Genomic DNA, 18,156 nt, shown 5'->3' with positions numbered 1-18,156 from the left:
TTAAAGAAGATTTCTCCCCAAAACTTTGAGCATGCACTCCTCCACCCCCAAGAAACTGGGCTTGTCTACAAGTGGAAGTTAGTCCAAAATAGCTAGGGTATGAACTTAAAGAGCAATAGGTATTCTTCACTAACTCCTTCTGTGGACTCTCTTATTCGGCACAAGGGGTGCCCTTTTGTGGTTTAAGGTTAATCCACTTTTGCATTAGCTATTCCAGGCTTTTCCTCTGTGTAGATAAGGCTCATCTGAAAAATGACAGGAATAATGGGTATAGGTAGGTTTGTATGATTATTGCTGAAAACAGAGCCAAAGCAAGTACTATATCGACTTGACTTGGGACATTAGACATCAAATAAGGAATACCCTTTAAACTAAGAAGCACCCCTTATTTTAAGTTCACCTTGCAACTAGACTGATCACCAGACTGTAGGCCACCAAATAATCATCCGTTGGTGTCAGCTTTTACTTGCTACTGTCCTGATTGGATTCAGGCTCTGTATGGCAATACTACTTCCATAAGCCATATAGACCCTCTTAGCAATTTAATTTAATTAATTAATGCAAGAAGGTGTCAACTGTATTTTGATTGACACTAGGTGCTGGGTGGGAGGAATTTCAAATGTCAAGTGTTATCGTAGACTCCAATCATGCAAAGACCCATTGAAGTCATGTATTTGCCCTGTTATCATTAGAACAACTCAAAGCTTATTTTCTTCATTGACTTCAGTGGGATTACTCACTGCATAAGGTCAAGCATGTGTACATTTCTGCAGGATCACAGTCATAGATTGTAAGCTTTTTAGGGCAGGACCGGTCTTCCTCTGTGTTGTGGATAACACTGAGCAAACTATTTGTGCTCCTCAAATAAGAATTTATATTTATAAATAACTTGCATACACGTACAGAACAGTGTACAAGAGCCATTGATGATATACAATTATTTGTCCAGCCACAGCTTGCACATAATAAACCATTAAAAAATGAAATAAATTGCACTTGTTTATACACACAACTGTCATCTTTGATGTTAGGAAAAAAATTGATACAGTCTGTGGCAATCTGATTCTGAAACAAGAATAGTAACCAAGAGTGCACCTGACCAATGCTTTGTGCTCTCCATGGGTCCTGTTTTACCTTTTGGGTCCAATTTAAGGTCTTGATCTTAATCCTCATGGCCCTCAATAGTTGTGGACCAGGCTAAGGCTACACTGGCAACCACCTCATCATCCGTGATCCTCCAAGACCGCTTTGTTCATGAAGGACATGGAAACTAGAAAGGAGTGCTGATTGAAAGGAAGAGGAAGAAGTGTCATGAATGTTTTCTTGTGCTTTTTTTAAATTTTATTTCAAAGGTCAAAAAAGTGCCCAGCTCTATAATTGGTTGAAAAATTGGGGGGGGTGGAGGGGAGAAGGGGAAATGAGCCTTCCCTCACCTCCTTTCTATTGATGCCAATATTTGAAGCATGTCAACCAGCTCTATTAGAAATGCTGCAGTGGCCTTTTGAGAGCTAGCGGCAGAGCTGTTGTGATGCTGGGTCTTAGGTGGTGGAGCACCTTACTGGAAGAAGTTAAAATGAGATAGCGCATCCTTTTGCAGAGGACACCCCAGTGCAAAACCAACCTTAGCAACCCTATTAGCCACAACAGGAAAGCAGGAGGTAGAAGGAGGATTGGAAAAGAAGGGGAAGAAGAGAAGGAAGGAAAATCAAGTTGTAGCACCAGAGCATAGGTAGGGATGAGCAGACTCCTCCACACTGATTGTTATGCTTATCCTTGTATTGTATTTCACATTTAGATACTCCGGTGATTGGAATGCTAAAAATATCTAAGGGCTTGTCTACATGGTGCTGCAATCTGGACTACAGGGTTGTGAAATGTCGTGTGCTTTAACATGTTGCCCTCTGCTCCATATAGACCCTGCTGCCGTGCGCTAAAAGGTTTCTAGTTCACGGTGATGTAGTTCCGTTTTGAACAGGACTATGTTCACATGCACTAGGTACCTAGTCGGCTATGAATTAGCAGCCTTCTCTGTGTACGTGTGAAGGGAATTCTACAGGCTGTGTGTCGCATCGGAAACAAAACTTTCAAGTTCACATCTGTTAGGAAAAGACTACATCACAATTGCTGCTTCGTAGAGAATGTTTCTCAGATTTTTGACACAGCTGGCGAGACCAAAAATTGATTTGGCAGGCCAGTTTTCAGAATAGGGTGGTAAAAGGGCATAGGACTTGGCCCACGGTGTGAGTGCTCTGTGCCTACAAAGGCGGGGACTGAAGGGAAGTGAGAGGATTTGCTCTACAGAGCTGCTGATGTCTTTTGAGCACTATGGCAAGATGTTTTTTATATGAAAAGAGCTATAGCATTGCATGACCTATGCTGTCACTGCTGACTGCTGTAAATACTATATTCTCACTAGTGTATGAGAATTTTCATTAAAAGAGGAACAGAAAACAAGCTAGTTAGAGTAATCTCTAGTGGAAGCACAGTTAAAGTAAATAATAACTTGGTTTCAGAATCAGTAAAAATAGCATAATTGATTATTTTTTGAAAGTTCTCCACATAAAAACAGTGAAATATTGTTTTGTAGGCTAGGCTCAAAATGCATCCTAGTGTAAAGTCATCATCAGGTAAGGCATGTTCCTGTATATTCGAAGAGCCAGATTTACCAAAGCTGCCTTTAACATCAGGCCTACAATTTTGAAGCGCCCCAAGTTTTGTGTGCTAATTGGGTTAAACAGCTGCTTTTACGTCTGTATCTCGTATGGCACCAAGCACAGTCTCTTTGATTCATAACTAATAACTCTGAAATTTGTGTGCAAAAACTGGAGATAAATACCCAAAGACAGCCACTAAAATTGGAGATCCGAAACTTTAATCGCCCAAAATGAGAGGGCTGGTTGAGGCTACTTTGAAAATGTGGCCCTAAATATTCTTTTCTTCCCCTTAAATCTATGCTCTTATCACTAATGAATTAAATCAAAAATGAATAGCTATGGTTGATATAACTGTATTTCTTGCTCTGCTGCTGTAGAAGCCAGATAGGGACAACTAGTTAACTGCAAACTCTATTCCGGGAGTTTTTCAGTCACTGATGACTTTGTTCATGGTGATGACAAACAAGAAAGTAAAACTCAGATTTGTTTCTTTGTACTGTATCAGAAACATGGAAGGTGGGGAAGAGTAGTTTGTCAAGTGGAAAAAAAAAAAGATAAAATTGACAGGGAAAGAGAAGTTGAGTTTCTCAACAGGTGTTTAAAAAAATAAAATACGAACAGTAAAAATTAAATGGAAAAATTGCACAAAGCCGCCTCTTTGCAAAATGTCTTTTGTCTGCACACACATGTAAACACATGCACTCAGGTGAATTGGAGTAGAAATTTTAGGCCTTTTTCTTAGTGATTTGAAAAAGTGTTAATTCTAGGTTGGCATATGAGATCTGACGCCCTGAACTAATTGAGTTGGCAGTTTTTTGCCCATTGTGCTTCTAACTTCCCACCTTTTTTTTTTTTTTAATTAGCACAAGTAAAAGTAAGAGCTGACACCTTCGCTCCAGGAACCGAAACATTGACTGAATTAATAAAATGGGTAACTTAGTATATGACTTGGATGGGGAATAAAGATTTTCAGTAAATGTGTCTATCTCTTTTGTTTTTATAAGGATTTCCCTGATATCGGGACAGAATGAGAGGGTTGATGAGAAGGGGGAAGGGTTGGAATGGGGCTGGAAGCAGTTTTATGGAGACTCAGTTAAGGCAGAAACATGCAAGTGTTAAAACAATACATTTTTGCCTGAACTGACAATACTGATGATGGTCAGCAGAGGTGATAATTCCAATGCTGGAAGGGTCCCTCCCTTCTGCAGATAATTTATGAGTGAGGCAGTGGTTGCGGGTTGCAGGAGAGTCTTAGTAAAGAGCAAGAAAAAGAAAATGCACTTGGACGTGAGACCCCATAAATCCTGGAATATTTGCCTTTGGATGACTTTCCCAAGTTCATATTTATAACAGAATCTCTTTAGGGATCATAGAATTGAGAGTGAGTTCTACCTCATGTGGTTGATGTTAATTTACTGTGGATGTAGGGGTGAACTATGGTTTAATTGTTCAGTCATTCCCAGGAATTTAACTCCATAGTTCTTGCTAAATTGCATTTACCTGGAAACCTATGGAGTGAAATACCTGCCCTATTGAAGTCAATAGGAGTTTTGCCATTGACTTCAGTGGGGCCAGAATTTCACCTGTGGTCTTGCTGTAGCATCTTGATGATTGTACGTATCCATGAGCATTTTTCATTCTGTAACGCAGATTCTTTCCCTTTCTGGATGACAGAGAGCATTCCTTACCTCTGAAGTCAATGCAATTACTCGTGTGAGTGTTGTGGGATCTAGCCTTCTATTGGTATGATAGCAGTGTTTCTTCTAGGGACCTCCTGGAACAGGGCTGGTGACTTTTGGAAGACAAACATACTTAAGTTTTGTTTCAAAAGAAATTCTTAAAAGGGAAACCTACTTTTAAAAATAAAAAAATCACGTTATTAAATAAAAAAAAAAGTGTTAGAAGAGGGAAAGCCCTTGAACAAGTAGGGTGAACTCAAGAAACCAGACACTTAGCTGAAGGTAGCAGTCTCATAACTGTTAAAGTAACTTTGCTCTTTGTGATTTTCTCCCCCCCCCATTCCCTTATTTCTTATTGTAACAGAGATGGTTGTTGACAATCAGATTGAGACGGGCCTGTTGAAACTAGACATGAAGGACAAGGTCACCTACACGCTGCTCAGGAAGCACCGGCACCAGACCAAGAAATCAAACCTACGCTCTCTGGCTGACATCGGGAAGACCGTCTCCAGTGCAAGTAGGATGTTTACCAACCCTGATAATGGTAATGCAGAGGCCAGTTGGCTATAGCCTTCCCTTTGAAAGAAACCCACAAAAAACTAACTCCATTGCCATCTCATGACCATGCTTTTTCTAACACACAAGTAGTGTAGTGTGCTCTACTGATGATGCATCAGTTATGGGCTCTGCTCCTGTGGCATGTTGCTCTGTCCATATCTTCACTGGACTAACTGGGTGAACACGAGAGGGTACAGTGTGAGGCATCTGATAGCAAAATACAAAAATCCCTGGGGCTCACAGAGTAATACTTGCAGTGACCCTTCCAGACGATGTTGGGGAGGTGATACAGATCAGTGAGCGTGTTCAGTATGAGAACATATAGGCAGAAAAATGTGCCCGAGACCCTAAAGGCTAGTTGTGTAATCTTATATAAATATAGACCATGTTTTTATGTATATTAAAGTTTCTTATAGAAGGTGTACATAGGCTTTTAAAGCAAGGCCCCTGAATATTAATATAAGATAGAAAAAGCGAGCTCAGTTTTTAGTACACTATGACCATTGTTCGGTGTGGTGAAAGCTGATTTCCATGAAGCTTTGTTCATCCTAAACAAAATCATCCTATGAAAATGTCTGTATGTATATAAACAGATATAGGGGCATGTGTGTCCCTTAAACATGCATTTGTATGTGTGTATTTGTAGGCACGTACGTGTGTGTAGTTTATACTTGCACTTTATGCATAAATAGCAACTCCATAGCTAAAAGTGCATTGAGCTTTGAACTTCGTAAAGAAGACCTGTTAGAAAATAGTATCCAGAAAAGCAAGAATAACACGTTAAGCCAGTGAGAGGGCTTCGGCATGGTTTGGAATTTTGCAAACTATCTAAGTGTTGTATGAAGAACAGTTACAAGTTACTGTTTTAAAATAGCAGGAAGTCAAAGTGAGGTGATGGTAATAATACTGTACTAATGGCAGTGAAGTCACTTCGCTTTCTGCATTCTGCCTCCACTTGCATGCCAGCATCTCTCTCGTCATATTTTATTATTTAAATAACTCTTCCTCTTTCATGCTGTCCTTTATTTTTGAGGCTTATTTGTGTGTATTTGTGAGAGAGAGAGAAATACTTGCTTTCAATAATAAAAAATACTTATTGCATACCAGTGCCTTGAATAAAGCTGCATTCAGACAGAGAAAATTAAGGTGGAGTAGAATCAATCAAGGGAGTGTCTTGGATGTGAACTTTTTCAGAAGGTCTGCATGAGAATTTGGTAGAGTGAAAAAGGAGGCTTTGGTTCCAACAGCACTGTACAGAAAATTATACTTGTGCTAAACTTAAATATAAAGGAAAGAATGATAGGATTTGCCATGTTAAATCAGATGGTTGGTTCATCCCAAAGAAAGTGGGGCCTGACGAAAAGCTGTTGAAGTCAATGGAAGGGCTTGCACTGACTTCCGTGGGCTTTGTTTCAGGCCCATACTGCAAGTAGAAATGTCATGGTATACCTGATCATACCATGATCAGAGAAAGATGTATAAACTGCTGTCATGCACCTAACCTACTGTGTAATGTACATTTGGTTAAGGGTACTTAATTCTTTTATGATCCCATAGACAACCATTGAGATTTGATTGCCTTTATCTTAATGTACATAACTGTTCAGAGTGTAACCTCTTACTATGAGCTTGGGACGTCTAAGTGCTACTGTAATTCACATAGTAATCAAACAAATATTTTTATTAGTTACAAATAAAAGTAATCCAGCCATAATATTTAACTCTGGCCTCCAGTGTCAGTGAATTTCACAGGTTTAAGTCTGGTGTCAGGAGTGCTAGAAACCCTTGTGATAATCTGATATTACTGTGTATGACATGGTTAGGATTGGAGACTCTTCAGAACTGGTAAGGGATTCATTGACACTAAAGGGTGAAAAGTACATTGTAGAGAATGTGCATTCTTCTCCCACGCTTCGTTTTCTGTTTTTTTTTTTTTTAAATTTTTACACTCCCCCATATGCATGAATGGTCTCCCTCCTCTTTTGTGCCAGCTCTTCATTCAGTCCTTCACTTTTGCAGCTAAGCCCTTCGGTGATGAAACACCAAAATCTCCAACCATTTAACAGAAAACCCAGCCAAACAAAAACCAACCCAAAAACGCTGCAACATTATGAGATTGAATCATCAGCAGATCAGTTGTGTATTATGTATCTTAACAGTATTCTCTGTCTCTCGTAGCTTGTAAGCCCCTGGGGCAGTCATGGTGTCTTCCTCTATGTATTGTAGAGAGCTGAGCTTCTTGTCAGAACTGGTTAAAAAACATCGCTGATATAATTTGGAAATTGTGTGAGTGAGGGATAAGCACATAACCCTCATCTTTGTGTAAATTAATTTTTAGCCTAAAAAAACAACCCTTACTCAAGTTGGGTCACCAATATAATGGCTAGTTTTTTCATTCATTTCTTTTTAGTGTTGGAAGAAGCATTGTGGTCCAGTGGACCCACTGAACTGGACTTGAGACCTAGTCCTGTTCCTGGCACTGTCACTGATCTGCTGGGTGACCTTGGACAAGTCAGTTAATTGTTCAGTGCCTCTGTTTCCCTACCTATGCAAGGGGGGTAATAAATAATGAAGTGTTATAAATTTTAAGTTAAATAACTTAAACTTTAAGTAAAGTGCTTTGAGCGCTAAGGATGAAAAGGGTTATATAAAAACTAAGTATAATAATAAGCATTATTATTATTTATTAATGCTTTTATGTAAAAAAAAGTAAAACCAAAAATGCCTTTGGATGCATGTATGTCACTGCTTGGATTTGAGTGGGTGACCTACATTTACATCTTAAGGCAGAATTTTGCCTTTAAACCTATAGAAATGTAATGAGAAGAAGACAACAGCTGTTCTTTGTCATGCCTGATAACAATAAAAGTGCCACCAGCCCATAGTGATTTCTGCCAGGTAGATGGTTCCTTTCAACAGTTCCATTTTGTTTGCATTGTTTTGAAGCTTTCATACACTTTAAAATTTTTATTAAAGCTAATGTTAAAATTATATAATACATAAGAAAAGTTTCTGTACATCTGGTTATAGTGCTTAAATTATTCAAAAGTACAAAGGTTGGTTTTAAAGTAATACAATATGTATAGTACATAATCAGCAGTAACCCAAATAAGATTAATAAATTTAATGATACAATTATTACTACTGTGTATAGGAGGTTAATGAGAATGGTAGTGATAGTTCCTCCATAGAAGAGATTTGTGCCTTGCCTACTTCTCAGGTCTCTGTGTAATAGGTTTATAGGCTGATAAGATATTTAAACAGCTGCTCTGTGTTCTGCCAATATTAGAACAGATAACTTCTAACCTCCAGTCCACCCTTAAAACAATTTAAACTAAGTTACCAAACTGAATTTAAAGTTACCATTAATTTGACTGTGCTTATACAATGATGTGTATGTTCATTAAAAAAGTATTGATGAAGTGACATTTAATGAGGTGTAACTAGATTATATAACCTACTACATGTCCGTTAAACCTCAACATTTTATATAACTTATTGGCACTTAATGTGCAATAAAGATTTTTAAATGTGTTTGGAACCCATGATTTAACATGTTATCCAATCTTATTCAATTGTTCCTCAAAATAATTTTCTTTACTAAACAATATTTTAACTGTATGACTATGCTCTTTTTAAAAAATGTAGATTTCCTGTCTGCCACTGGATTTCCAATAGCTTTCTTTGGAAACGTTACCTTTATAAACTAAAAACAGAAAACATCAGTCCACAAAGGCTCTCCCCTTCAGTAAAACAGATGAGCGATTTGATTGTATATATTTCATTTGATAGTCAACAGGAATTTATCTGAGGTTCCATTAAGAGCTGGCCCTGTTGTCCACTCTGTGTGAAGTAGTAATACTTTACAGCTGATTAAGCTTCCTGACATCTCTGCCCCACTATAAACACTTTAATTTAGGAAGTTATTAAAAAGCTCATTCATGTAAGTTACATTTTAAAATAGTTATCTCTACTCACAACACCTACATACTTTAAAGTAAATACTTAGAACAGAGCAGCGGTTTTTACAGTGTTTGTGTTCTTGAGTGTGAGGGCTACACTAGCAGTTGTGGTGCATCCTAGTGATTTAGGATCTTCCTTCTGTGCTACAGCTCCCCTGCTGTGTTATCTTCACACATCACTATACTGTGGCCCTGATCTTGCAAACACGTGTGTCAATCACCATTGTCCTCAATGGGCCATACATAAAATTACTCACACATGTAAGTGTTTTCAGGGTCATGGGCTATTCTTGTTAATCGCTGCTAGCTCTAGAATTGAACTCTGTTCTATATTTAATGGGACACTGTCAGGATGAAAGTTTTATATATATGGGACAGTGTCCCATATATATATTAAAATTGTTAAATGGAAATAATTTTTGAAAATAAAATTTACCTGTTACCCATTTTGCTTTTTGCCCTTTGGTTTGGAAAATAAAACTAGGCTTAGAAGTTTCACTTTCTTTTGTATATCCTTCTCTTTAGCACTAGGTCACTTGCTATTCTAAAAGGAGGAAGAACGGTAAAAAAAACCAAAACAAAACAAACAAAAAAACCTTGAAGATAAAGCCTCTTTTAGGATTATTGCCAATTTTTGTTGTTTAAAGAGCATTTTGTTGTTAAACAACTGCAGCGTAATTCTCCTTTAATTGTCACATGTCTGGAATTACAAATGATTTTGTTTTGAATCATTAAATGGTATGAAGATTAACATCCGATAACTCACTTCATCTGGAAAAGGGTTAACTTTTTAAAAAACTTACTTTTTATTCTTTTAGAACAAGGGCATGAGCAAGTTTAGGATTGATACACTTTAACCTGTATGCTATCAAAGGTAGCAAGAAAAACAAGGAATATAGAAATAATTATTAGAAACTAAACAGAGAAACAGACTATTTGTTTATATTAAGATTGAGATAGCAAAATCAAGTTATGTAATAAAACTAAGAGGGACTCAATCCTGCAAACCCCGCATATTCTAACAAAGGAGTTGGTGACATTACCAGCATTGACACATTTAGGCTTCCGTGAGGCTGATTATTATATATATCTTTGGCGTATTTGGTTTTGTTCGTGTCGCTTATGGGGAAGGAATCTGGGGAGTTCTGTATACATTTCACAGTAGGAAAACTTGAATGAACAGAAGTTTAATAATTTCTTAACTCATAAATTAGTTGTTTTTGTACTCTCACTTTATAATGTGCAAGTCCCCATGGGATGACTCTTAAGAAGCAGCTCACTCAATGTGTTCGACTGTTGCCCTGTATTGGCTAGCCCACAGAGGAGCTCTTGCTTCTATTGCTGATGTCTCATGGATAATCTGCAGCTCAGGTGGTAGAGGCCTATATGTTTGGAGCCAAAGAACTTGGGTTCTAGCTCAGCTAGTGACCATGATGTCTTTAAATGGCAGAATATGGGTTTGTTACAATTTGATGTGATGCACAAATAGTTTGGAAGAGACCACGGCGGTGTTTTTAAAATCCATTTTCATATTCGCTTTTGTTAAAATTACTTGGAGATATGTGAAATGTGTGTAAAATTCAGCATTGTAAGAGGGGGAGATTTTCAAAAGCACAAATAGGAGCTAGGTTCCCAACTTCCATAGACTTCCAATGGCAGCTGGTTTGGTGCCTTTTGAAAATCTCACCCAGGATGACCATCTCTTCATTACAGGGGCTGGCACAATCATTCTGTTCCCAATTCATTTGTTTAATTACTTCTCTTAAAAAGACAGTGATTTAAATTGGCCAAAACACTTTTGAAGTTTAAAATCCTTCGATGGCAAAGGTATGCAATAAATGTTTTTATTCACAAACGTGTAATTAGGGTTGAGACTTGGTCTTGCCCAGCCAACGTTGTTTACAAGAGGAACTTTCCCCAGAAATCATTTTGCTTTGATTGGATCCACTGATATGAAAGAGGCTGTGCAAATCATAATAATTTCCTAATAATCATCATAATTTGATGGAGGAGAGTAAATATGGGCTATTCATTTCAAGTACTCTGTTGCTTGAGCAAGAGGCAGATGGTAAGCAAAAGTAGACAAGGCAAAGATCTCCTCTTGGATCTTGTTGGCTGGCGCTACCAAAAGTTGCTCTTTCAAAGGCACTGTCCTTCATGTCTCTTCATAAAATCTGCAATAATTTCAACAATAGCTTCAAAAATGTTTAATTGAAATGTTGGTTTCCAGCATGAGGAAGAGGACTGCACTATTGCATCTCATTTTGTAAGTTGACTCTGAGTGTTCATCATGTTAATTCTGAGGTTTCCTTTCTGGTCACTGAATATGGCATTATTAATAAAGACGGAACAATAGTTTTAGGCACTGGATTTCACAACAGTCTTTGGCTATCTGGCAAGGCATTCCAGTCCTGAAATTTTAGAAGCTTTTGAAAATCTACTTAGTGTATTGGGCTGCACACAGGACTAGAAGACCAGAATTCCTGAGTTTTTAATCTCCACTCTGACATTGACTCAGTGTGTGTCTCAAATCTTAGTTTGCCAACTTGTAAAATGAGGACAATACTGACCTTGCATTACGCAGGTATATGAGGATTAGTTAGAAAATGCTCATTGGTGTTTTTTGAAGCTGAAAAATGCAATGCACTATAAATTTTAGCCATTGTTAGAGGGCTAGTTTTCCTTCTTGCTAGAATCTTGAACACCGACACCATGCAAGCCGACAGCTTGCCTGATAAATGAGTAAATCAGTCAAAATGAGCAGAAAAAAGGCAATAGAAAATTGAGTGTGTGTGTGTCCTTAATACATAGTCATGTTACAAAGCACGGTGTGTATTGTGTATGTTTTTTAAATACCTAGTGCACATTATATAGAGGGTTGCCAGGAGGAGGATGCTGAGTTGGTTGGTTGTTTTTTCTCTGAGCTGACACCAGTAGTTTGCAAGTAGAAGTGTTTAAAATAACCACGTTTATTATAATGCTTCTTATAGGCTAGAATGTGTTCAAGAGTACAACAAAGAATGATGAATATTGACAATGGAACACTTTTTTTTTTCTTTTTAAATGTTTTGCTGTACAGTACAATACAGCTTTATTTTGTACAGTGTCTTTCATACACACTGTGTCCCAAGTCTCTGTAGAGTTGAATAATACAGGAACAGAGTTAAATAACAGCACAGGGAGACAGAGATTTAGGAGGAAAAGAGATGTTTTCAAGTGATATTTGAAAACAGCAGGAGAATTAGTCATTAGCATTATTTAAAGTACCACAAAATGGAGTACATTTACAGAACACTAATTGGTGTGTATCTGGCTATGTGCAGTGGCCAAGATGTTCAAAGCTGTGCTCCTAAAGAGAACTGATTAATTTTTCAAAGATGCTGGCCACTTGCAGCTCCTATAGATTCCACTGGGAGCTGGGGCTCCTCTGTAATTCAGGCTATTTAGGTAAATGAATTTGGATTTAGATGCCTAACTTTAGGCACCCAGGCTTAAACTTTTTGACCAGTATGTATTAACCTACAAGACACGGTGACCAAGTGCTGAAGGGTGAAATTGGAATGGGGTTTTTCATGTCCTCCTAAGAGCTATTCCCAGAACAATGTTGTTATGTGGAGCGGTGGGTTTGTGTGATTAACAATGTGAATGTTCGAACACTGTCTTTCCTAACTTGCTTGTGCAATTGCTTTAGCTTTTTTCTTTGGTTTTTTTACTACTTAACTTTGCTCTCTTCCTCCTCCTCCTCGCTGCTGCTATTGTCTCCTGCTCTGTCTTCTGCTTTCAACACTAAAGCACGCAGCCCACTTGAGAGTTCTGTGCCCTGCCTAGCAACCCGCACGTTGGATGATGAAATCCGGGTGCAGCGCAGCCCCAGCGTGGGATGGCTAAGTAAGTCAATGATTGGGAACATGGGGGGGAGGGCAGAGCCACTGCAGGTGAATGGGTTAATTTGGAGAAACATAGAAAGGGGGAACACTTAGCACTTAAAATTCTTAAATGTATGCACTACCATATTAATAGCCAGAGAGATTGGAACGCCTCTCTGCATAGACTAGATACAGCGATAGCTGTTCATGTGTCCCTGGGATGCCCCAACAGTGTTTCCTGCTCTTTTCTCGAAGTTCCATCCTCTAGTGGTAGTTCCGGTTCCATTCCCATTCAGACTCTTGTCTCTCTCCTAAGTCAGCCACTGAAATTATCAATGAGAGGCAATGAATATGGTGGTTTTTTGATGGAGACACCTTCCTACTAGGGACCAGACCAAGACCATGAACTCATTCACTAGGTCACTGAACAGCCAACACATGGTAACAGCTTCCAGTCTGGAACAAAGTCAGATTGTCAAACTACAGGTGAAAGGCCCCATAATCTCATTACCAATCCCTCAAAGCAGCTATTACTAAAGAATTAGATTTAGTAAATTATTTATTATTTATGTATTTAAATATCTGCTATTAAGAAAGTTTTTAATAAGGTTTGCCAGTTGTACAATGTATTACAAATGCAAAGTTTAATTTCAGTTCCTTACAAATGAAATATGCATCTATGTAGGTTTCCATATATCACAGAGCTGGCAAAACTCCACAAACGTATTGTTCAGTGATGAGTTGAGCTTTGTTCAGGACCTGTTTCTACCACTGCTCCTCATGTTGTCTTGCTGATTTCAGTGGAACTGCTTTCAGAGCAAGGTACCATCAATACAATGATGATAGAATTGGGTCCTTTACAAAACCATAGTTGTTTTTAGTAATCTTCAAATGTTTGAATTGTGAACATTAAGTTGTCAGAACAATAAAAGGTAATTATACATCCTATTAGTAGAATGAAATGTCAAGTTGAAGAGGTTTTGATTGGTTTATTTTTTTGTGCCAGCACCTGATTGTATAAATCCAAGGGGTAACATTACTGATATCACAGAAATGGTTATTTGATATGGCCCATATTCAGGAAATTATTCCTATTTAGCAGAGCACTTAAGCATATGCGGCACATGCTTTAGAGATAAGCATGTTCTTCAGGGCTTTGCTGAATTAGGACTTAATGCAGAAATTCTTTTCTCCCAATCTAATTGCGTAGAAGAATGAGCTTCTGAGGATTGACATAGCATGGTTTCTTGTTCCTCTGCTCCCAGACTCTCTTCTTTATTTGCATCTGAGTAGTGTATTAGCTGGGCTCTTGAAGGTTAAATTTTTTTCCCACCACTCTGTTTTCTGTTCTTTTTCTCTTCTTCTGAGACAGCGTTGCTAGAGTTTCTAGCACATTGCCTCTATATTGTATTTATTTCAGTAGCAGGACACCACTGGGGGGTGAATAACATTGTGTTAATTCACGTCATTTTAAAGAAATTTCTAGGGCCCCATTTCTTTTTGGTTGGCACAAAGCCATGGAACTTTTGTGCAGTATTGGCAATTTCCCAGGAAAAACTAGTTTAGGACAGGGTGCTGGTAAAAACTGGCTTATATCTGGATTAAACTGGGAAACGGGGAGGGAGAGAAGGGGAAGCATCCCTGTTCAACATGCACGGAATGAATATTTTCAAACTTTGGATACATCCATTCAAACCTGAGGAATAGGCTTGGTCTATCCACTACGTCAAAGTCGGTCTGCTACAGAATATTGCATGGCCAAGTGGACCTGGACTGGCAGTCTGCAACTCCGCATGCTTCTGATTGCTTAGTGCTTCAAGCCTACCCCTCTGCATTACTGTCATGTTCATATAACCAGATGTTTTTGACTTTTATATAATATTGAAAACGGAAATGAGTCATGACATGTATACCTTCTTGGAGGAAAATACTGAACCAAATATATGCAGACATTCTGATGTTCGGTAGAATAATTACATATATTAGCAGTACACCCACTGCAGTTGTACTTTAATTTAGGGTTGTACAAATAAAATCGATGAATCTACTGCCTTATGTAACCACAATTTGAATATGTAACTAAAACGAAATGTAATGGGGTGTGCGTAATGAAACAGTTTTTAAAAAATGCCTTCAACTGGGACTAACTAGTTTTTCATGGGGTGGTAAAAACCATTTTACCTGGTAAAAACTGCCTCCGGCCATCCCTGCTTTTGTGGCAACGTTGTTTAGCAAGGATGCCACATGCTACTAACAGAGTCTACTCAAGTTTGTATTTCTCCAGCTGTTGATGTCTACATGCTAGGTGGGAACGCTTTTTAGTTGCACACTTTTTTAACACAAGGCCGTTTAAGTGCTGCTGGTTTTTTCCTTGCTTGTCTTATAAATCATATTTCTTCTTCTTCTTCCCTCTCCACCGTTCGCCACTCGTCCTTTCCTCTCTTCAGTATGCATTTTTCTTTCTTGAAGCAAGTGACGCCATTCATATCTTACAGTTTTGTTTTTTCCACAAGGAAACGCTCTTTTTTTTTCTGTGAGCCTATGGAAAAATGCCTAGATGTAACTCCTGCCAGTACTGGAAAAGCAGCCTATAGGAAATGGGATCTTAGCTCAAGGATAAATAAAGTTTGGCTTAAAGATCTTTAGTGACTTGAGGTCAGGGTCACCTCAGTTGGAGTTGGGAGGTGCAGACTAGAAACTGCAGCTCCCTGAACCAGCAAGTCTTGCTGTATTTCTTGAGTGTAGATGGGTGGGAGATTGGAGTCCCGACTGCTGCCTCCTCTTAGGGGTTCCTCTGGGGAAAGGCAGCTTCATCTTCTGCTGGGGATTTTACAGGAGCCGGGCCAGGGGAAGATGTGGAGGAGGGGAGACGCTGAATCCGCACATTGCCCTGGTTACCATGGTCGTATCACCATGACCCTGCTCACTTTTTGGGTCAACCTGGCCCTTTGCTGGTTTCCTGTGTGGAAGGGAGGTTTTGGTAGCATTGTGACATCCCATAACCTCTCCCTGGCAGTCTCTAATGCAGTGAGCCTGCCATGGTGGGGATATTGTTACATTCAGACAAGAAGCAGTTGCATTGGGACTGATTGCGTTAAATGGTGTGTTTCTTGCTTGTCTTTGCGACAGTGCATGCAGCAGTACTGCTTTTTGACAGAGAAACTTGGTCAGAGCCATACATGCTGCATCTGTTGTTATGCTGTTCTGGGAGTCCTGAAGCACCCATGCCACATTGCTCAGCCATCGTCTTGTATTGAGAAGCTTTTGGGTAACTTCTAAAAGCAGGGCAGTGCATGCTGGGATGCAGTTCATAGGGTCAGGTCAACTGGTACAGATACAATGCTTGCAGCTTCCCATCCATGCTCTGAAGAGGCCAATGCAGCAAGTGCTGATTTGTGCCTGGCCTGAACTGAAGACCTTGTCCCAGAGTTTGACACCAATGCTTATAAAATGTCTTGGAAGAATGTGGTGTGTGGACGTGAAACTTGCAAAGTGTTGCAAGCTCAAGGTGTTGGAGCCTATACTCTACCTCGGCCAGGTGGCCAAAAGGAGCTGAAGATATGCGTCATCTGTACCTGACAGCTATATTCAGTCAGGATTGTGAGAAGCTCACTTCTTCCCATCGGCTACAGGCACTTCCTTAGGCTCTGATACGCAGATTTAAGGGTGAACAGAACAGTGAGTGAAGCCTTTGTAGCTTGTTGTGCCAAGTGAAGATAGAAAAAACAGGCCTGAATTTAACAGGTGGTGTGTTTCATTGTTAAAGACCCAGGATAATTAGGAGTGATAGCTGCTTATACCAGATCTGAATGTTGCCCTTTACCTCCTGCACTCAAGTCTTCTTATCTATGAGGAAAGTCAAGGAATTGTGACTCTCTCGAAAAAAGAGAAACACGAGGAGTTAACCTGAAGACGACACTTGCTCTCCATACAGGGTTCCTTTAAAAGAAGATTCAAGATCCAAGAACCTATTTGTGGCTATCTGTTCAAACTATTTACATGCTCCTTTAGGGTCAGTTCTCAGTGAGAGTCTGAATTCAGGAGTTTGGTTTCTTGTGCGCTTAGTATTTCCAACACCTGTTACTCCTAAATTTCCAGAAGTAGCTGGTGATTTAGCCACACGGCTGTTACTGAAAGTAAAGAGAAAGGACTTGTGTAGCTTACTCCCCTGCAGTGTTTTGAAAATGTAGGGAATTAGGGTTAAATCTTTCCCCTGATATCCAGTGGGTTGGGATGGGAATGAGTGTGAAGGTGTTGGGAGCTGTGCATCCTATAAAATCAGCAACTGTGCATGCAAAGTGCACTAGCTGCTGTGTTATAAAATGCAGAGTGATGTGCTAGCAGGATCAGGCATTAAGTCTCCATCAGAAAGGATTCATAAACATGAAGATGCAGGTAAATGTACAGCCAAAAACATTAAGAACAAGTGTTCACACTTGAGATTTAGAGTAAATGGTTATTTTATTGGTCCTTTGTTTTCCAGCTGTGACTGTTGGCTGTTCTTTAACGCTGAGGTTAGCCAACTGAAGATTGGATTACCTGCAGTTTATTTTGTTGGAAGACGAAAGCCTTTCTGCCTGAAACAAAAATGCCAAGGTTAAACCTATTTATTTTTCACAGCGGTTAGTAGAACGTCTGGACTTAGTTTGTGGCTAAAGTAAGTCATCATCGCATCACAAGTAGCGATGCCATAGTTACAGCTGAGATGGCTCCAGCTCTGCCTCTCAGAAACAGAAGGTGGTACAGAATATGGCTTTTTCTTTAGGGTCACTTCCTTCCCCCACTGAATTCAGTGGGACTTTTGCCCCTGACTGAAGTAAGGCCAGGATCACAGAACTCTTTTTGAAAAGTTTCATTTGGAGGAAACCTAGTGCTGTTACTGTGACGTTGCTGTTGTCTCCCCACTTTTGATCTGAAGGCCCCTCACTAGCAATATGAGTGGTAGCTGGAAGGGCAGGTTTTTTTGGAGAGCCACTCTGCTCTGGAGTTCATTTACTCCATTTGGATTAACAGTTTTTTCTACCAATGTACTTCAATCGTAAATCAAGACTGGATGTTTTCCTGAAAGATCTGCTCAGGTTCAAACAGGAATTAATTAAGGGAAATTCTATGGCCTGTGTTATACAGAAGGTCAGACTGGGTGATCAGAGTGGTGCCTTCTGGCCATATAATCTATGAATCTGTTAACCTAAAATACAGCATTCTGGGCATGTTAGTTCAGTCTTGGGCATCTCATAAGAAAGATCCCACCAAATTTTGTGATGTGGACAGATATCTACTACTGAGTAGCTGGAAATTGCCCGACTCAGTCCATGTGTGGCCCATTCGAGGTTTGGACCTAGAAATCCAGATGTTAGTTCATCAACAGGACCATCTTTTTGGCCAGTGCAGTCAACAGAAAATGGAATTACACCTTCAGCAAATAGCCTTCCCCATA

At 39.3% G+C, this 18,156-nt stretch overlaps 1 protein-coding gene across 14 annotated transcripts in view; it reads left to right on the top strand.

Moving 5' to 3' along the window:
* Positions 1-18,156, top strand: part of SLC4A4 (solute carrier family 4 member 4) — a 251,636-nt gene that overhangs the window by 117,005 nt on the left and 116,475 nt on the right. For 8 of the 14 annotated variants that reach the window (XM_074950418.1, XM_074950415.1, XM_074950424.1 and 5 more), the window contains exons 6-7: positions 4,698-4,877; positions 12,646-12,741. In XM_074950418.1, coding sequence (XP_074806519.1) covers positions 4,698-4,877; positions 12,646-12,741 — 276 coding nt within the window. The remainder of the gene's footprint in view (positions 1-4,697; positions 4,878-12,645; positions 12,742-18,156) is intronic. The other 6 variants (XM_074950425.1, XM_074950427.1, XM_074950428.1 and 3 more) reach the window with 3 other exon arrangements.

This window comes from Natator depressus, chromosome 4 (genome assembly GCF_965152275.1).
Source record: "Natator depressus isolate rNatDep1 chromosome 4, rNatDep2.hap1, whole genome shotgun sequence".
Classification (NCBI taxonomy): Eukaryota; Metazoa; Chordata; order Testudines; family Cheloniidae; genus Natator; species Natator depressus.
This window is presented reverse-complemented; position numbering and strand designations above follow the sequence as displayed.